The sequence below is a fragment of the Ambystoma mexicanum genome, chromosome 7q, assembly GCF_040938575.1.
Source record: "Ambystoma mexicanum isolate Mex_15411 chromosome 7q, UKY_AmexF1_1, whole genome shotgun sequence".
NCBI classification, from domain to species: Eukaryota; Metazoa; Chordata; class Amphibia; order Caudata; family Ambystomatidae; genus Ambystoma; species Ambystoma mexicanum.
In genome coordinates, this window is record NC_090941.1 from 1088813832 (window position 1) to 1088835785 (window position 21954).

General features: G+C 44.0%; 1 protein-coding gene across 2 annotated transcripts in view; it reads left to right on the forward strand.

The window, feature by feature from the left end:
• LOC138528636 (transient receptor potential cation channel subfamily M member 2-like) overlaps nucleotides 1-21954 on the forward strand; it is a 1006635-nt gene that overhangs the window by 737280 nt on the left and 247401 nt on the right. For both annotated transcript variants that reach the window (XM_069640452.1, XM_069640453.1), the window contains exons 17-18: nucleotides 6557-6689; nucleotides 18853-19024. In XM_069640452.1, the coding sequence (XP_069496553.1) occupies nucleotides 6557-6689; nucleotides 18853-19024 (305 nt within the window). The remainder of the gene's footprint in view (nucleotides 1-6556; nucleotides 6690-18852; nucleotides 19025-21954) is intronic.

Below are 21954 nucleotides of genomic sequence, written 5' to 3' on the forward strand. Positions count from 1 at the left end.
ATTCCTTCATCACCCACTCACAAAGCCATTGAAAAGATTGTATTTGATAAAACTATAACAAGAGATTTGAGGGGACTCACGGAATTCTGCCACACAGGAGATTTGGAGGTGTTCCACAATATGTGCCTAAAGTACAGGCCAAAACGATTGCATTTTGGCATGGAGGGCATGATAAATCGGACTCTTCTAGCGGTCTTGGCACATAACCATAATGTTGGCCGTCAACAAAGTAGGACGACCGGAACTTTAGGGACGCTTCGCTACAATAAGGCCTTCACTAAAAGAAGTAAACAATGGGTGATCAAACCAGTGTTTGAGGATATGCAATATGAGTTTATTGAGAGACTTATTGTTGATGTCCTAGATAGGCACATACATGGAGTTGTGAACGAACCTGTGCAGGGGACAACTGCATTGCCACCCAACATTGCCTCTGTTCCATGTCCACCTAAAGCAGAGCTCATTGGGAAATACACATCACGGTTTAAATGATTGTAATTTGATTGTCTGTTCTCTCGAGTCTCCTCATGTCGCAGGCCCATTGAATATGTGTAGCTATGTATTGTGTAAATAAAAGTGATTGCTCAGTGTACATGCAATGTGTCTATCCAACCTTGTTCATTTGCGCATTAAATTAAACCAAACAGTAATATAAATCATTTTTCAAAACATATAGAATGTCTCCGTATTTATGGTTCTCTGGGGCTGCAAAGCACGCAGACAAAATGCAAAGATGGAGTGTAAATTTCAAGTCCTGTGAGATGGCCTTACACTGAATGTAGCTAACTAGGAATGTGTGCTCGTTCAAAGTGAAGGTCAGCTGCTTTGATTTTTTGCTCGGGTGCCGGAATGACCCACGACTCAGTATAAGGTTCTATTGTTATTTGACCTTGACAGGCCGGGACCATCCCGAAAGACTTCTTTTTGGGGGTGTGGTGCAATAACGTAAGAAACGATAATGAATAAAATTTCAGAAACGATAGCCATTTAATGTTCGTTCATTAGAAGAAATAACGTCGGCATAGAAGGAGTGGTATTTCGGGGCTGCCCTACGCACAGACACAATGGAAAATGCAAATATAATGTAAGTAACTCTTTAGATGAGTTTATACCGCAATTTAATTACTATACAGTAGCTTTAAAGACGGGTTAAGTTGTACTTGTTCGTTCTATGTGGCATATTGTTTTGTACCGCGCACTATCTTGAGGAGAACCATCTCCTTTTACGGAAGCACCTCAAAACCTTCCTCTTTGCTTCTGCTTTCTCTCTCCCTCTCCCCTGCTACAACTGGTCCACTGTCTGCGACCTCGGTCCTGGGCCCTTCCACTCTCCACCTGCACTGCCTCCCTGTCAACCCCTGCACTGGGGGACTGTCTCAGTATCCTACAGCCCCCCCTTCCCAGCACTTTTTCTGCACTTACCTTGCACTCGCCACCAGCTGGCCCTATGTATTTATTATTTTATGCTACTTACCTTGTACTCCACTTCCCCCCTCCCCTTCCCCTTGCACTTTTACCTTCCCCCTACCCCTGCACTTCTTCTCCTTGTTCCCCCCACCCTCCCTGCCTCACCACGCCTTGAAACACTTGTGTATAGGCGCGTTGCAAATGCCATATTATATCATATCAGTGACGAAGTGGTCCACTGGCGCTCAGGCGGCTCTGAAAAAGGCGGAGGAGAGGGGGTGGGTTACTGGAAATGACGCACTGTCCTAGCTATGAAATAATTTCCCGACCTAATATATAAAATGAATAATTTTAATAAAGATCTGATGGTGAGACTAATTTCATTTTTTATGTTTTTAAAACAGGTACATCCTTCATTATTGTCCGTGTCACGAGTACCAGATACCGGCGGATGGCTTTTACAACCGCCACTTGCTTCTCTGCGTGAACAACGTTACCACCCTGACCATTTTATGGGACGATCGCCAAGTACAAGTATGCCCTTACGCGGTACTAATGGCTAGATGCAACATACATACCGTTGTGGTGGCCTAGTGCCACGTTGTTGGAACAGCCATGCGATTATCAGTGCGACCGAAGAGCTTATTTTATCGTAAACCAACACCCTGTGTACTGCACACGAACATCGCTTGCCTCAAGACGAACTATTTTGGATCGATAGCAAAGAAAAATGCAAATCGCTGAATATTCTCTAAACATTTGATGTCCAATAAATGTACTTTACCAAATGTACTGTGTTGCTGTTTGATTTAAAAGTACAGTTTCATATTCTGAATTGTGGCGCGCTGTGTTGTGAGCTGATCTGTGTTGGTTTCCGGGTTCTGTGTGGAGTCGCGTAGAAGACGCCTGGGCGCGTTTGCCTACGCAGCTCAGTCACGTCATGGATAGAGGCGGGGAATATGAATGTTTTGATAGTCTGTTTCAGGGGCGGGGGATTTGATTTAGTGCCGCAAACGCAGGTGAGCCAGGTCGATGGGGGGAAATGATAGGATTATCACAAAATGGCGGCTGATTTCGAGTGCGTTAATGGACGAAAAGTCGGGTAAGGTCCATAGGAAAGTTTTCTACGATCTACCGATTTATGCTTAAAAACACATGGCCGAACCGTAGGGACAATAAAAAAAAAGTCCCGGAACTATCCTTTAATACTGTCAGTAAATCGTATATTTTACACCTATAGCATTTGTTTCGTATTTTGCTTTTCACTTATCCTCTGTTGTTTGCATGTATTTTTATGCACTTTTATAACTTTCTGGATGTGGAAAATAAGGGCCAGCAAATGTGGGCTGTGTTACTTGTTTATTATTTGTTATTTGTATATATCTGCTTCTATTTTTACAGTACATATTGAAGGCATAGGGCATACTGCACTGGTATGGACTACATACAAACAAATAGGAATAATCTTAATACCCTGTACCTCTCCCTGCTTTCCTCTCACACACTTCTGCCCCTGACAGAAGCAGGATCCCATGTGCAGAGATTGAGGGCGAGGACACCTTGCAAGTGGGCAGCGAGAGTAACATGCACTTCGCAGGAGGGTATTATCTGCGCCCTCCCCCCACAGCCACGATACCCTAAAATGCAAAGGTAAATAATGAAAAAGGCAGTGTTTGGTGGCTGCACTGGTGGCGATGCTACCCTCCTGCAGGGCGATTAATACCTCCTCTGTTCGCTGGTTGTCTTTTCACAGGGACCCAGTACTGTAAGGTGGTAACTGCTATTGTAGGGCAGGTCAGGTGAGTGGGAGATCAAGGTGATGGCTTTACGAACATTTAATGTCAACCCTAACAGTAGCGTGGCTTTTTAAAGTGCCCGTTTGAATAGAGGGGAAAAAGCGGTGTGTTGGCTGTGACGGAGCACCGAACTATAGGCACTTTGCACAGAACACCAGTGTACTGCATTGCCTATTATAAAATTGTTTATTTATTTATGTATACCATATTATAATATGAAGCATAGCACACGTCTGATTCTGTTTTCTACTATTTGCGGATTAAGCTTCAAAATGAAACTTATAACGTAAGATAAAATAGATAACAGCAGTGGGCTGTATTTGGTACTGTAAAAAACGAACAAAAACACAATAAAATCAGCGTTGGATGACAAGCATTTTAAAATGTGGTGAATAAATGGCACAGGAACTGTTACCCCCGCTCAGCTTCACCCCTCTGCTATCCAAGCCACGATATTAGTTGCTTGCTTTTTTAAATCTTTAGTTCTGAAATCATAATTTAAAAAAATACAAGGCCGATTTCCTAAAGACATTGGCAGAAGTGGCATTCAACCCAGCTCTCACGACTGCTCCTCATTCTCAGGGTCATTCAATGGAGCGCGTGCGGAGCCCGCAGAAGTACAGGTGAGCTTCAACACAACCCCCATAAATCACGGTGCACTCGGCTCAAGCAAAACATAACACATTGACAGAGAGGTTTCCATCTAGCGCCACCCCTTGGTGAGAGTAGAGGGGGGCAGTTACCTCCTCTTTATGCATATGAGTAACCGGAAAAAAGAACTAAATCGAGACGACAGGTCTCACATTAAGGCAAAAGTGTGAATTATGTGCCTGCCGATAACACAGCTGCCAATGACAAGTACTGTAACCCCTGCCTACCAACCCTAGGACCTTCTACTCCACCCACACCCCTACCTCACACCAGCCTAACCCTACCAACCCTAGCTCAACTCTCTCTCACCCTACCTCGCCCATGCCTGCCATGCTCTCCGCTTCCTATTGCCTGCCACCTTAGCTCACTCCTATTCCCTTTAACTTTAGCTCATGGGAGAGACCGGAGGGTATCCTCATGCCTAACCCCCCTGGATCCTCTGTTCGGGTGGCCAGGGAAATGCCATCGCTCTTGGATCCCGACCCTGATGATGGAGTAGCGAAGGAGGATCACCTAAGTGGAGGGTCCTCAGTGATTGGGAATGGGCCCACAGGCGTGACATGGTACCCCCTTTCCCTATTTTGGACCAACCTAACCCTCCCCCGACCTTTATGGTTTCATGCAAAACCTCTCCCTTCAATTCCCCACATTTGACAGTTGAAACTACTGCAACGAGGAAGAGGAGACAAAGAGCAATGCACACTACATCTATATTTGACCAATCTGGTACTGGGACGAGAAAGATGCCTGTAAAGTATGGTGAGAGTCAGGCATGTCCCCTTAATCAAAGTTAGGCAAACCTAATGAAGGGTTTACACCTGCAACCTGTTAGAGGTTTGCAGGTGTATAATATGAGAGCCAGAGAATGGTATTCAGAGGGAGAAGGTGACAGAGAACTAAGAGAGGCGGCAGATCTGTAGGAAACCCAGCCCCATGAGGGGAGGAGGCAGCCATGGGGGGACCTCTGGTGGCAACAAGACATCGGTCATCAGCCCAAAGAAGTGCCCCTCTATGTTGCTTAACTATGCAGGAGGAAGAAGAACGCGTCCACGTCTCCATCAAGGCAGCGTAGATGTCAGCGTGAAAGAGGTGGGCCCTGGTATGCGAGCAGGGCTAGTAGGAGCCGGTTTGCTGACCTACCAGGAAGAGAGAAGCAGCGGGAGCTGTTCATGAATGCCAGCAAGTACCGGGGTGAGTGTCGGGGAGATACGCTCAATGACCAGGGCGTTCCTAAGTGGGCTGCGAGTGGGGAATTAATGCATTCCAGTTACCAAACTGCACGGACAGCGGAAATTAAAGCATAATGAACATTTATTGAAAACCAAACTAAATAACAACTTGAACGTAAACCATACCGAGTGTATATTGAACACCTAATTGAAGGAAAACCTTAACCAATGCATGTCTATTGATTATCGAACTGGAAAACATACCAGGTGCAGATTGTAACATCAAAGTGAGGAAAGATTTGAACTTAAGTATAACAAATGCACATCGAACATCAAACTGAATGAATGCTTGAAAAAAAGGAAAGGTAATATTTGTTGAGTGTCGAACTAAATGCAGCCTTGCACTTTCACTTATTGAATTTGGAATTGAATAACACTTTTTATGGGCAAAACAGAGGTCAGCCAAAGAGACAGTGGCCATGGGAAAACAGCGCATAGGAAAGAGAGCATGTGTGAAAACGTGTTATTGCAAAGTGGGACATGAACAAGACTACCACCAAGTGAACTTTATGGACAATTACAGTGTGGCAAGGCCAACAGACTGGCAAGAGGTGTGTGAAACTTTGGGCAGAGCCAAGAGACTAATCAGGAGACGCCAAAGGAGTGTGAACATTGCACATAAGCCAAGATGCCAACCAAGATAGACTACAAGAACACAACTGAGGGTCCTGGTTGCGCGACCCGTGATGGGTGGTCCATGTGGTCTGACAATGCGCCTAGACCAGTGAGCCCAGAACTGTGTGAATCCAAACATATTGTGTAACCTAAAGTCTTGGGGAAGGACACCCTGAGACTCAAAGAATTAGGAACTTTGTCCTGAGGACGAGGTCTCAAGACCCCTTTGCTTTTAGTTGTGAGGGCAAGGATAGGTTTTGGACACAGATTTTTAAGTTGAACTCTTTAGAGTTTCCTTAGTTTCGTTCCGGTAGGAAAATCCCACTGTAGCATAGGGCAAGTTAGGCCTTCAACCATCCTGACATTTAAGTTAATACATCTCTTTTGTTTTAACTTTAAGTATGTTGTCTGTGTCTTGCTTCATGATACCTTCACACTCATCCCGATCCCCTCCACCGTAGCTCACCCCTGAAATCACTATGGTTCCTATAGAAGTCCCAAACATGTCTTCAAGTTAGTGTTTGCTGACAAGTAACATTAGCAAAAAAACGTACAGCAGCAAAGATAAGCCTTTCTATTATGTCTATTACTGTTGTTATGTATCTGCAAACATTCACTTGCAGATATGCTGGTAATTACTGGACATCGAGAGGCTGAGTATTTACTGCATTCTTACTTATAATTGTAAAAGGTAATAAACAACTGAACACATCAAATCTATTCGCTTCACCAATGCTTGTTGACCTTGTTCAAACAGCTGTTGTACATATGGTGCATAATTATCAAATCAAAGCACTGTAAATAATGACTGGTATTTTTATTTAGCAAAATGGAGAATATCTTTTTTTTTTTGCCTAGATTCTTTGCAGTCACCCTCTATACTGGAAAAGTCCTCCTCTCTCTGGATTATGCTGTATTCTGCTTTCGTCTAATGCAAATATTTTCAGTCAGCAGAGTCGTGGGACCCAAGGTCAATATGATGTGGAAGATGGTAAGTGTTCGACATCTCAAGAGATATGTACAAGAAATGATGTGGTAGATGGTATTCTCAATAGATGCATACAAGAGGTGAAGTGGCTGACAGTAAGTGTCCCAACAGATGCATACAAGAGATGAGGTGTCAGAATGTGAGTGCCCCAACAGATGCATATATGATATGCAAGAAGTTTAGTGGTGGATGGTAAGTGCCCCAATAGAAGCATAGAAGAGATGCAAGAGGTTTAGTGGCGGATGGTAAATGCCCCAACAAATGCATAGAAGAGATGCAAGAGGTTTAGTGGTGGATGGTAAATGCCCCAACAAATGCATACAAGAGATGCAAGAGGTTTAGTGGTGGATGGTAAGTGCCCCAACAGATGCATAGAAGAGACGATGTGCCATATGGTAAGTGTCCCAAAAGATGCATACAAGAGATGCAAGAGGTATATTGGTGGATAGTAAGTGCCCCAACAGATGCTTACAAGAGATGCAAGAGGTTTAGTGGTGGATGGTAAGTGTCCCAACAGAAGAATAGAAGAGATGCAAGAGGTTTAGTGGTGGATGGTAAGTGTCCCAAAAGATGCGTAGAAGAGACAATACGGCATATGGTAAGTGTTTTAACAGATGCATAGAAGAGATGCTGCGGCATTTGGTCATTTTTTCAACAGATGCATACAAGAGATGCAAGAGGTTTAGTGGTGGATAGTAAGTGCCCCAACAGATGCATACAAGAGATGCAAGAGGTTTAGTGGTGGATGGTAAGTGCCCCAACAGATTCATACAAGAGATGCAATAGGTTTAGTGGTGGATGGTAAGTGCCACAACAGATTCATACCAGAGATGCAAGAGGTTTAGTGGTGGATGGTAAGCGCCCCAACAGATGCATACAAGAGATGCAAGAGGTTTAGTGGTGGATAGTAAGTGCTCCAAAAGATGCAAGAGGTTTAGTGGTGGATGGTAAGTGCCCCAACAGATGCATACAAGAGATGCAAGAGGTTTAGTGGTGGATGGTAAGTGCCCCAACAGATGAATACAAGAGATGCAAGGGGTTTAGTGGTGGATAGTAAGTGCTCCAACAGATGCATACAAGAGATGCAAGAGGTTTAGTGGTGGATGGTAAGTGCCCCAACAGATGCATGCAAGAGAGACAAGAGGTTTACTGGTGGATGGTAACTGCCCCAACAGATGCATACAAGAGATGCAAGAGGTTTAGTGGTGGATGGTAAGTTCCCCAACAGATGCATAGAAGAGACGATCCGCCATATGGTAAGTGTCCCAACAGATGCATACAAGAGATGCAAGAGGTTTAGTGGTGGATGGTAAGTGCCCCAACAGATTCATACAAGAGATGCAAGAGGTTTAGTGGTGGATGGTAAGTGTCCCAACAGATGCATAGAAGAGATGACGCGGCATATGGTAAGTGTCCCAACAGAAGCATAGAAGAGATGACACAGCATATGGTAGGTTTTCCAACAGAAGCATAGAAGAGATGATGCAGCATTTGGTAAGTGTCCCAACAGAAACACAGAAGAGATGACGCAGCATATGGTAAGTGTCCCAACAGAAGCATAGAAGAGATGACGCAGCATATGTTAAATGTTCCAACAGAAGCATGGACAAGATGATGCAGCATTTGGTAAGTGTTCCAAAAGATGAATACAAGAGATGCAAGAGGTTTAGTGGTGGATGGTAAGTGTCCCAATAGATGCGTAGAAGAGGCAATGCGGCATATGGTAAGTGTTTTAACAGATGCATAGAAGAGATGCTGCGACATTTGTTAAGTGTTCCAACAGATGCATACAAGAGATGCAAGAGGTTTAGTGGTGGATGGTAAGTGTCCCAACAAATGCATAGAAGAGATGATGCGGCATATGGTAAGTCTCCCAACCAATGCATAGAAGAGATGCTGCGGCATATGGTAAGTGTCCCAACAGAACCATAGAAGAGATGACGCAGCATATGGTAAGTGTTCCAAAAGATGCATAGAAGAGATGCTGCAGCATTTGGTCATTTTTCCAACAGATGATTACAAGAGATGCAAGAGGTTTAGTGGTGGATGGTAAGTGTCCCAACAGATGCATACAAGAGATGCAAGAGGTTTAGTGGTGGATGGTAAATTCCCCAACATATTCATAGAAGAGATGCAAGAGGTTTAGTGGTGGATGGTAAGTGTCCCAACAGATGCATAGAAGAGACGATCCGCCATATGGTAAGTGTCCCAACAGATGCATACAAGAGATGCAAGAGGTTTAGTGGTGGATGGTAAGTGCCCCAACAGATTCATACAAGAGATGCAAGAGGTTTAGTGGTGGATGGTAAGTGTCCCAACAGATGCATAGAAGAGATGACGCGGCATATGGTAAGTGTCCCAACAGAAGCATAGAAGAGATGACACAGCATATGGTAGGTTTTCCAACAGAAGCATAGAAGAGATGATGCAGCATTTGGTAAGTGTCCCAACAGAAACACAGAAGAGATGACGCAGCATATGGTAAGTGTCCCAACAGAAGCATAGAAGAGATGACGCAGCATATGTTAAATGTTCCAACAGAAGCATGGACAAGATGATGCAGCATTTGGTAAGTGTTCCAAAAGATGAATACAAGAGATGCAAGAGGTTTAGTGGTGGATGGTAAGTGTCCCAAAAGATGCGTAGAAGAGGCAATGCAGCATATGGTAAGTGTTTTAACAGGTGCATAGAAGAGATGCTGCGACATTTGTTAAGTGTTCCAACAGATGCATACAAGAGATGCAAGAGGTTTAGTGGTGGATGGTAAGTGTCCCAACAAATGCATAGAAGAGATGATGCGGCATATGGTAAGTCTCCCAACAGAAGCATAGAAGAGATGACGCAGCATATGGTAAGTGTTCCAAAAGATGCATAGAAGAGATGCTGCAGCATTTGGTCATTTTTCCAACAGATGATTACAAGAGATGCAAGAGGTTTAGTGATGGATGGTAAGTGTCCCAACAGAAGCATAGAAGAGATGCAAGAGGTTTAGTGGTGGATGGTAAGTGTCCCAAAAGATGCGTAGAAGAGACGATGTGGCATATGGTAAGTTCTCCAACAGAAGCATAGATGAGACAATACGGCATATGGTAAGTGCTTTAACAGATGCATAGAAGAGATGCTGCGGCATTTGGTAAGTGTTCCAACAGATGCATACAAGAGATGCAAGAGGTTTAGTGATGGATGGTAAGTGTCCCAACAGATGCATAGAAGAAATGACGCGGCATATGGTAAGTGTCCCAACAGAAGCATAGAAGAGATGACACAGCATATGGTAAGTGTTCCAACAGAAGCATAGAAGAGATGATGCAGCATATGGTAAGTGTTCCAACAGAAGCATAGAAGAGATGATGCAGCATTTGGTAAGTGTCCCAACAGAAGCATAGAAGAGATGACGCAGCATATGTTAAACGTTCCAACGGAAGCATAGAAGAGATGATGCAGCATTTGGTAAGTGTTCCAACAGATGAATACAAGAGATGCAAGAGGTTTAGTGGTGGATGGTAAGTGTCCCAAAAGATGCGTAGAAGAGACGATGTGGCATATGGTAAGTGTTTCAACAGATGCATAGAAGAGATGCTGCGGCATTGGGTAAGTGTTCCAACAGATGCATACCATAGATGCAAGAGGTTTAGTGGTGGATGGTAAGTGTCCCAACAGATGCATAGAAGAGACGATGCAGCATTTGATAATTGTTCCAACAGATGCATACAAGAGATGCAAGAGGTTTAGTGGCGGATGGCAAGTGTCCCAATAGATGCATAGAAGAGACGATGTGGCATATGGTAAGTGTCCCAATAGATGCATAGAAGAGACGATGTGGCATATGGTAAGTGTCCCAACAGATGCATAGAAGAGGCGATGCGGCATATGGTAAGTGTCCCAACAGATGCATAGAAGAGACGATGCAGCATTTGGTAATTGTTCCAACAGATGCATACAAGAGATGCAAGAGGTTTAGTGGTGGATGGTAAGTGTCCCAACAGATGCATAGAAGAGATGATGCAGCATTTGGTAAGTGTCCCAACAGAAGCATAGAAGAGATGATGCAGCATATGTTAAATGTTCCAACAGAAGCATAGAAGAGATGATGTAGCATTTGGTAAGTGTTCCAACAGATGAATACAAGAGATGCAAGAGGTTTAGTGGTGGATGGTAAGCACCCCAACAGATGCATAGAAGAGACGATGCAGCATATGGTAGTGTTTCAACAGATGCATAGAAGAGATGCTGCGGCATTGGGTAAGTGTTCCATTAGATACATACAATAGATGCAAGAGGTTTAGTGGTGCATGGTAAGTGTCCCAATAGATGCATAGAAGAGACAATGCGGCATATGGTAAGTGTCCCAACAGATGCATAGAAGCGATGATGCAGCATTTGGTAATTGTTCCAACAGATGAATACAAGAGATGCAGGAGGGTTAGTGGTGGATGGTAAGTGTCCCAACAGAAGCATAGAAGAGATGACGCAGCATATGTTAAATGTTCCAACAGAAGCATAGACGAGATGATGTAGCATTTGGTAAGTGTTCCAACAGATGAATACAAGAGATGCAAGAGGTTTAGTGGTGGATGGTAAGCACCCCAACAGATGCATAGAAGAGACGATGCAGCATATGGTAGTGTTTCAACAGATGCATAGAAGAGATGCTGCGGCATTGGGTAAGTGTTCCATTAGATACATACAATAGTTGCAAGAGGTTTAGTGGTGGATGGTAAGCACCCCAACAGATGCATAGAAGAGACGATGCGGCATATGGTAAGTGTCCCAACAGATGCATAGAAGCGATGATGCAGCATTTGGTAATTGTTCCAACAGATGCATACAATAGATGCAAGAGGTTTAGTGGTGGATGGTAAGCACCCCAACGGATGCATAGAAGAGATGACGCAGAATTTGTTAAATGTTCCAACAGAAGCATGGACGAGATGATGCAGCATTTGGTAAGTGTTCCAAAAGATGAATACAAGAGATACAAGAGGTTTAGTGGTGGATGGTAAGTGTCTCAAAAGATGCGTAGAAGAGGCGATGCGGCATATGGTAAGTGTTTTAACAGATGCACAGAAGAGATGCTGTGACATTTGGTAAGTGTTCCAACGGATGCATACAAGAGATGAAAGAGGTTTAGTGGTGGATGGTAAGTGTCCCAACAAATGCATAGAAGAGATGATGCAGCATATGGTAGTGTTTTAACAGATGCATAGAAGAGATGCTGCGACATTTGGTAAGTGTTCCAACAGATGCATACAAGAGATGCAAGAGGTTTAGTGGTGGATGGTAAGTCTCCCAACCGATCCATAGAAGAGATGCTGCGGCATATGGTAAGTGTTCCAAAAGATGCATAGAAGAGATGCTGCAGCATTTGGTCATTTTTCCAACAGATGCTTACAAGAGATGCAAGAGGTTTAGTGGTGGATGGTAAGTGTCCCAACAGAATCATAGAAGAGATGCAGGAGGTTTAGTGGTGGATGTAAGTGTCCCAAAAGATGCGTAGAAGAGACAATGCAGCATTTGGTAAGTTCTCCAACAGAAGCATAGATGAGACAATACGGCATATGGTAAGTGTTTTAACAGATGCATAGAAGAGATGCTGCGGGATTTGGTAATTGTTCCAACAGATGCATACAAGAGATGCAAGAGGTTTAGTGGTGGATGGTAAGTGTCCCAACAGATGCATAGAAGAGACGATGTGGCATATGGTAAGTGTCCCAACAGATGCATAGAAGAGACGATGTGGCATATGGTAAGTGTTCCAACAGATGCATACAAGAGATGCAAGAGGTTTAGTGGTGGATGGTAAGTCTCCCAACCGATCCATAGAAGAGATGCTGCAGCATATGGTAAGTGTTCCAAAAGATGCATAGAAGAGATGCTGCAGCATTTGGTCATTTTTCTAACAGATGCTTACAAGAGATGCAAGAGGTTTAGTGGTGGATGGTAAGTGTCCCAACAGAAGCATAGAAGAGATGCAAGAGGTTTAGTGGTGGATGGTAAGTGTCCCAAAAGATGCGTAGAAGAGACGATGTGGCATATGGTAAGCTCTCTAACAAAGCATAGATGAGACAATACAGCATATGGTAAGTGTTTTAACAGATGCATAGAAGAGATGCTGCTGCATTTGGTAATTGTTCCAACAGATGCATCCAAGAGATGCAAGAGGTTTAGTGGTGGATTGTAAGTGTCCCTACAGATGCATAGAAGAGACGATGTGGCATATAGTAAGTGTCCCAAAAGATGCATAGAAGAGACGATGCAGCATTTGGTAATTGTTCCAACAGATGCATACAAGAGATGCAAGAGGTTTAGTGGTGGATGTTAAGTGTCCCAACAGATGCATAGAAGAAATGACGCGGCTTATGGTAAGTGTCCCAACAGAAGCATAGAAGAGATGACGCAGCATATGTTAAATGTTCCAACAGAAGCATAGAAGAGATGATGCAGCATTTGGTAAGTGTTCCAACAGATGAATACAAGAGATGCAAGAGGTTTAGTGGTGGATGGTAAGTGTCCCAAAAGATGCGTAGAAGAGACGATGTGGCATATGGTAAGTGTCCCAACAGATGCATAGAAGAGATGCTGCGGCATTGGGTAAGTGTTCCAACAGATGCATACAATAGATGAAAGATGTTTAGTGGTGGATGTTTAGCACCCCAACAGATGCATAGAAGAGACGATGCGGCACATGGTAAGTGTCCCAACAGATGCATAGAAGCGATGATGCAGCATTTGGTAATTGTTCCACCAGATGCATACAAAGGACAATGTGACAAATGGTAAATGTCCCAATAGAAAACTTTTCTTAGTGTTGGGGTGACTTAATTATCTTGTTAACCCAATCTTATTGTCGAGTGTTTTTTGGGGGAGTCTTGTAACAAACAGAAACTGTGTGGAAAATAATGATGGAAGCAAAGGATTCAGGGGAAAGATTATCAGACAAAACATATCATTTCGATGTGGGAACTGGTCATAGAAAGGGCTTGGAGGAGTGGGTATGGAGAGGGGATGGGTTGCCAGCTAGAAAGGTGTGTGTGAGTAACACAAAAGCAGAGAAATGCTAATTGTGTATGTAAATGTTATGCGTGATACTACGATGAGAGGCGCGGCAGGAGCGTTGGGCGTCCTGCTTATACACACACATGCAGACACGCGGTGATCTCATGAAACATAACCACACCTAAAAACTGCGTGAGCAGGTGGCTCGGATACCAGCCTACATGGAGCTGATAACGAGTGTGCAGGCATCATTGTTATACCGGCAGCCCATGCCCCCATAACTGCAGAGGACCTCACCACTGGAGCCAGAGAGCCAGGGAACCGTGCACGGCGCAGCAAGGCCTTTGCTGAGCAGGCCCTCAATATCACAGGGTAAACGGGGCTTTGATCCACCTATGCTCATGGAGCTGATTAGCTCACCCCTGGCCTCAGTGCCATTCTTAGCAAGACTAGGAGTACACAACCTTTTCAGAAAACTTAGTGCAGATTGACAAATCAGTCCTAGCCAACTACTTTCAGCCGCAAGCTAATACAGATTTTGAAAGATTTCAGCTCCATCAGGCATGGTAGATGTCACACAAACCAATTGATGTATTTCACGCGGGACTCGACAGCTTGCCTCCACCTGTACTCTACTCAATGAGTCAGATGAAGTTCAAGCCCAACTGAATCAGGGATGCTACTCGAACAAGCTGAGGAGACAGATACTGAGAGAAGCCTGCCTACCCTTGCAGCAAATCCTGGAGCTAGGCCGATCGCATGAGCTCACTGAAAGTGGAGCCGAGAAGATGGAAGCAGCCTTCCAACACATGGCTATGATATAAGTTTAGGTGGTTTCACACAACTACCCATGCAAGAGTGGGGGGAAAGCAGGAGATATCCCTCAAAAGGACCAAATGGTGCAATTCCTGCATGCTGCTACCATGAGATGTGACTACTGTGGTGGCAAAGTACGGCACCCACGTCAATGTCTTGCCAGGGACGCTGAGTGTGCGAAGAGTGACGGACTGAACCACTTTGCAGGGGAGGCACCTTCATACGGCCCCCCCCCATGTCCCACAGACCAATGAGACAGAGAGCCCGCCACGTGAATGCTACGCATGAATTGGACCATGCAGACTCAGACAATGATCACGCCATGTTCTTGATCTCTGCACTCGGGCATAACTCACAGCGATTCTGACCACGATTCTGCAGAATCCCCATAGAGGGCTCTCCGATGCCTGTGCTGATCGACACGGGCGCCTCTTGTAAATGTCATGAGCAGTACGAAATTCAAGAAGCTCAAGGCACGCCCACAGGTCAGGCCCCCCAAAGTAAAGACTGTTTTGCATACTGCAGCGAAACGCCCATTCCGCTGGATGCTGTGGCCAAGGCGACAATCCAACATGTAGTGGTACATAGCAAAATTTACATCACCCCACTGACAAATCTATGCTTCTCAGCTGCGACACCGCTGAAGACCTAGCACTAGTCCTGATCACCTTCAGATTGCATGAAGATGAGATTTTGAGAGCCTGCTCAAAGAATTTGTGGACCTATTCCAAGGTATCGACTGCCGGCGGTCTCAAGAGGTGCACATACATATTGATAATACATATTGATAAGGAAGTCCAACCCATGGCGTTGAAGCAGAGGTACAATCCCTTCCATCTACACTTGCAAGTAGGGGAAGAACTACGCAAGATGGAAAATTCTGGCATCATTGAGAAGGCAGTGAGCCGCACCCAATGGGTATCCCCCATAGATGTGTCCAGAAATCCCAAGCAAATAGAGCAGCTGCGCATCTGTGCCTCCCCAACTGCGCGGTAAAGTGGGAGAGGCATTCAACGTCCACATTGGATGGCTTCCGTGCGGACATTCAGGGACGAAGCACTTCTCGAAGCTCGACCTAACCACAGGATATCATCAGATCCCATTGTACAAAGGCTCTAGACAAATCACGACATTCTCCTCACACATAGGGTGCCATTGCTACAAGAGGCTCAGCTTTGGCATCTCCTCCGCAGCCGAAATATTTCAGAACACCATCAGGGAGGTCATTGCAGGAATCCCAGGTCCCAGGTGTCCTAAACGTGAGTGACAATATCCTGATATTTACGAATAACACCATCTGACCCCATCATCGCCTGACAGCCGTTCTACAGTTGCTGAGAGACCACCGGCTGACTCTCAACAAAAGTAAGTGTGACTTTCACAAAGACCGGACAGAGTTTTTTGGGTTTATCTCCCAGAAGGAAGGGGTCTTACTGGACCTGCAAAAAATGTGAAAGTCATCAAAACTGCTACCGCCCCAAAAAAACGAATAGGTAATGCACACCTTTGTAGGGATGGTGAACTACCACAGGAGTTTTTTAGACCAACTTGGTCACTCTCACGAAGCCCCTCAGAAAGCTGACAAAGTCATCAGCACTATGGGAATGGAATGAGCTACAAGCAAAAGCATTTGAGGACACGAAAGATGCGTTGGCCCAAGACACCAAAATAGCATACTTTGACTTGCGACTTATTAGTCTAATTGTGGATGCCAGCCCCCACAGATGGATGCTCTCCTTAGCCAATGCTCCAGCAGCCATCACAAGCTGAACGATCACCCTGCCAGAGACAATGTATTCTCAAATCAAAAAGGAGGCCATCGCCATCATCTGAGGATGCAGACACTTCCGCCAGTACCTGTACGGTAGACCTTTGAAGCTCATCACGGATCACAAACCACTGATCCCCATCTTTAACCGCTCTTCACTGTGCCCAACCCTCGCATAGAAAAGTGGAAACTCCAGCTGCAGGAGTTTAGCATGAAGGTCAAATTTGCAGAGGAACCGGGAACCCGGCTAACTTTCTTTCCCGACACTTGCACGACGCCATAACACAGGAAAGACGGGCAGCAATCCGCATGCGTGCATCATCGTGATGAGCAGCATCCCCAGCGACCTGTCCCTGGAAAAAAGCATGCCCTCTCCATTGTGAGATTGAACAGATCCCTGAAAGCACAGACACACCTCACAGAATCAGCACAACGCTGCCTGAAAAGCCTCTTCCTCTGCAAAGATGAACTCTCGAGGTCTGAAGAAGGACTGCTTCTAAGTAACTCCCAATTGTCATCCCAGCATCATTGACAAACTGAGTAGTACTCCTAGCCCTGAGGGACATTAAGGTGTTTGCAAAACTAAGGCCCCTCTGAGAGGCCCAGAGGCTCCACTTCTGTAACAACAAACTCCTCGCATTTTAAACCCCAGTCAGGAAGAGGAAACGACACAGACAGTAAGGGAGAATCACACTCCGAAGAGGAAGACCAAACTGCAGAAGAAATACAAAACCGTATCAGAGAAGAACACATATCCATTTGAAACACTTGTGTATAGGCGCGCTATAAATGCCATATCATATCATATCCTAACGAATGAGCCCCAGAAACAGCGGTCGAAAATCACAGCTGCGACGAAGAACGCCAAAGTGAACTCCATTAACTGCCTAGACAAGATGTCGGACTACCTGAGATATTTAAGGACTATGTAACGTGGTAGGACAGCTCTACAGTCAGACCCTTTGTTGTTGGTGGGAAGAGATGTGAAACCACCAGGAGAGATGTAACTGTAGCGATGCACACCCTGCCCTCGCCCACCCTTACACACCCACATGCAGACACGCAGTGACATTACAAAACATCACTGCGCCTAATAAATGTTCAAGCAGGCGGCATGGGTGGCACAGACGCCACCCCAGGCGGAGTGGTTAACAAGAGTGCGTGCAGCATTGTTACACTGGCATCTCAGGCACATAACTGCAGAGGGCCTCACCACACCTGGTGGCAAGGCCTTTCTTGAGCAGGCCCTCCCTGTCACAGTATCAAAGGAGCTGTGATTCACTTAGGCTTGTGGAGCTGAGCTGACAGCACGCTGCATGGAATACAGCAAGGTGGATTACCTCATTGTAGGATCCAACATTATGCGGATATATTAAAAACTGCACTAAGATACATTAGATTGTTAGAGTGTGTGCCCTAAAGAGTGTTATGGAACCTGTATTACAAAGATTGGAATCAGACTTGAATAATACTATAATTTATTAAATCAATGTCCTTGAGTTATGTATTGATATCAACTTATTGTTAGCAGCAGTGGGTGTTTTTTGTGTAATCAGCAAATAATAGTGCTAAAATATGTTCAGTAATGATGACTGCATGTGTCTTATCTGTATATGTAACAGCAAACATCACATTTCCATTATGTATACCAGTTTCTGGAATCAAAGTGTTGTCTGGGAGAGTGCAGAGGTTGGCGTGCACAAATAGAGTTGAGCCTGAATGCAAAAGAGTCGGTAAAATATAATTGAGTGGTGTACAGTGCAGAGGAATGCTGTACTATGTGGCAGTGTGCAATTGTGTGATTTAGTAGAGTGTGGTAGGGTGGAGTGTGATGAGCTACATACCCTGTGATGGTATGAGATGTAGACAGGTTTAGTCAAATGTAAATTTGTGGTGGTTACGCTGGGGCACAGCGTGGCCGAGTGCGTTGGGGTGGGATGGGAGCAGTGGAGGGTGTTGTGTTGTGGTGTGGTGGGGTGTTTAGGCCCAGGGAAGGTGCCAGTAACACGACCACTCTCTTCCTTGCATGCTTCAAATTGACATGCTGTTCCTAGACAGACTTCATGGAGAGAAATATTGTCATTGCTGTCTCACACATTATTTTCTCACAGGCACCAGACATACAAAAAATGATAGCTCTCCATGAGTCACTGTAAATTAATGGCAATCAACTATTCTTTTCGGTCTTCGACACAAAGCAGAGCATTCTCCCATTCACACACATTTTTCTGTCAATCAGTTACATTATTTTATTTAATCTTTTCAAAATAATACCCCCACGACTATAGAAAACACAATATTTCATTTGAATAATTAATTGCAAGATGTCACATGGGTCATTGAGCGTGACGTTTCAGGCAGATGCCCTTACTCTTCATCAGGTGGCTTGTTTAATAAATTAATCAACAAAAATTGCTCTCAACCTTTTAGGAGTCAGATGTAGTCCATACAGTGCTCAGAAGCATGAACTGCATATTCAAAGAAAAGTTTAGAGTTTGCCTAAATCATGTCTCCCAAGCCAAATCCACTTTCAAATGCAATGAGGTGTCTCAGTGGAATAGATGTGCCTGTTTTTTGCATCTCTAGATGAAAGACATCTCCTCCTTCCTCTTCCCGTTGGTTGTTTGGATTGTGTCCTTCGGGGTCGCCAGTCAGGCCATCAAAGTGGACAATGAAGAAAACCTGAGCTGGATCTTCTGGAATATAATGTACATGCCTTACCGCACGCTCTTTGGGGACATTCCAGTGGACTTCCATGGTAAGGAACTGAAATAAAATGCGGAGGCGAGATGAGTGGGGAGTGAGCTTTATTTTACGGCCCCCTTATGGCCCCCGGAGACGAGGGCTGCCAGTTGGATAAAGAGCTCTGGCGTTCCGTGTGGAACCTGGGGGAAAAACGTTCTCTATTCTCTATATAAAGTTCAGTGCTTCACTGTTCAGTCTCTTTAAAACTATTGTTCAGTTTCCTGTACTTGACCATTTGAAATGTTATCTTGTGATATTTTGTTTGTATCCATTGTAAGTCATTTTTTGACAATTAAAAAAAATACCCATTGGCAGCATATTGATGATATCAAGGAATGCCGAACAGTAATAGATTTGGCTGCAAGGAAGATCAGTAAAAACAAGGGGAACAGAAGAAAAGATAAGCACTGAACCCCCATTTTTAAGAAAATGTTTAAAACTAAAAGTTCAACAAGGAGACATGTGGTCAGAAATATGAACTCTTTGGCAATTTGTCATAAGATGTATTTGCCATTATGACATGTCCTTGTGATCTCCACTGTAGACCAGGCCATATGTTGTTAAGCCGTCTCTTACATCCATCTTCCTGATGAGGATTCCTCGCCCCAATGCAACAAGTTGTCGTTGTTGTAATGGGTTTTAAGATATTCTTCTTTATAATATCTATAAATATGGTAATTGTTCCACAAAACGTTATCTGGGCTTCTTCGCAATGGCGTTCTCTTGAGCTAGTATTATTGCACGGAAAATATTGTTTTATTAATAATGTATTCTAAGAAACACAATACCAGTCTTACAAGAGGGATATCCTATAACCCCCTTCCCCATTGCTCCTCAGCCAACCCTGTTACTTTTCTCACAGGTTCTACTGAGTTCTTATTTTCAAACTCTTCTCTTGCGGTCTCATTCTCCCATGTTGGATTTTTTGGGTGTGAAAGTATGTTGTATGCATTCCCTTTGAACTTCCCCATCTAGTCACGCCTCACACCCTCTCTTCCTCAGCACGCCGCTGTCATTGAGCGGCACTGCGAGAGCTTCCAGAAAGCATAGTGCTTCCATAAATGGCTTTGGCACTGGTTCAAACCTGCTCTCAATGTGAGTACCTAGAGATTTTCCCAGGGCAAAATTTTAAATGTCTTCAATATTATTTGTGCCAATGATTTGGCTGGGCTAAGCGTTAATGTTCATACTTTTGTTTTTATTATTGTGTTCCGGCATCAACTTTTTAGATACGCTCACATGACACGTTTTAGGAAAATAAAACATTTCCTCTGTAATTTTAGTCTTCTCCATCTAAATTTACCAACTTTGGCAATATGCTTAATTTAGAGAATTTACACCGACGGGGTTGTGTTATGAAACAATGTCAAAAAAAGTTGGTGTTTTGCATTCTTCTTTCCAATTGCACTATTATGGGACACAATGTTCCACTTGGATTCTTGAGGTTTAGGGCATTCGCATAGCCCTTCCCTAGTAATAGTGCACACTATGTATGTCTTGAAGTCTGATCAAGCAAGCCTATATGTTTTTTAAACTCCCAAACCTTTGTACTAGGTCCAAAGGGCAAAGAAATACATGCGATTTAAGATGAAGCATAAGCATTCAACTCACACGACTACCAACAAAACATTGTGCTCAGAATGAATGTATTCACATACAAAACACTCAAATACAAGCACAGTACACACGGACCATACACTCGGAATAAGTATGCTTCACACACCCACACACAAGACTCCCTCAGAATAGGCATTCACACCTACATTACACTCGGTTATTTGCATAGAATGCCCTCAGAATACGCATAAGCAGATATGATTCGTTTAGGAATATAAGTAAGCGCAATATGCACATTTAGCACACAAAGAAATCAGCGAGCACAATATGCACATGCATTAAATGTGGTCATAACATCAGCACGCAGAATACACACATAGAAAACACACAGAATATCAGTGTGCACAATACGCACATACATACAATATGCTCATAACATGAGCGCGCGGAATACACACATAGAAAACACACAGAATATCAGTGTGCCCAATACGCAAATGCATACAATGTGCTCATAACATCAGCGCGCGGAATACACACATAGAAAACACACAGAATATCAGTGTGCACAATACGCACATACATACAATGTGCTCATAAAATCAGCACGCGGAATACACACATAGAAAACACACAGAATATCAGTGTGCACAATACGCACATACATACAATATGCTCATAACATGAGCGCGCGGAATACACACATAGAAAACACACAGAATATCAGTGTGCCCAATACGCAAATGCATACAATGTGCTCATAACATCAGCGCGCGGAATACACACATAGAAAACACACAGAATATCAGTGTGCACAATACGCACATACATACAATGTGCTCATAAAATCAGCACGCGGAATACACACATAGAAAACACACAGAACATCAGTGTGCACAATACGCACATACATACAATATGCTCATAACATCAGCGCGCGGAATACACACATAGAAAACACACAGAACATCAGTGTGCACAATACGCACATACATACAATATGCTCATAACATGAGCGCGCGGAATACACACATAGAAAACACACAGAATATCAGTGTGCCCAATACGCAAATGCATACAATGTGCTCATAAAATCAGCACGCGGAATACACACATAGAAAACACACAGAATATCAGTGTGCACAATACTCGCATACATACAATATGCTCATAACATGAGCGCGCGGAATACACACATAGAAAACACACAGAATATCAGTGTGCCCAATACGCAAATGCATACAATGTGCTCATAACATCAGCGCGCGGAATACACACATAGAAAACTCACAGAATATCTGTGTGCACAATACGCACATACATACAATGTGCTCATAAAATCAGCACGCGGAATACACACATAGAAAACACACAGAATATCAGTGT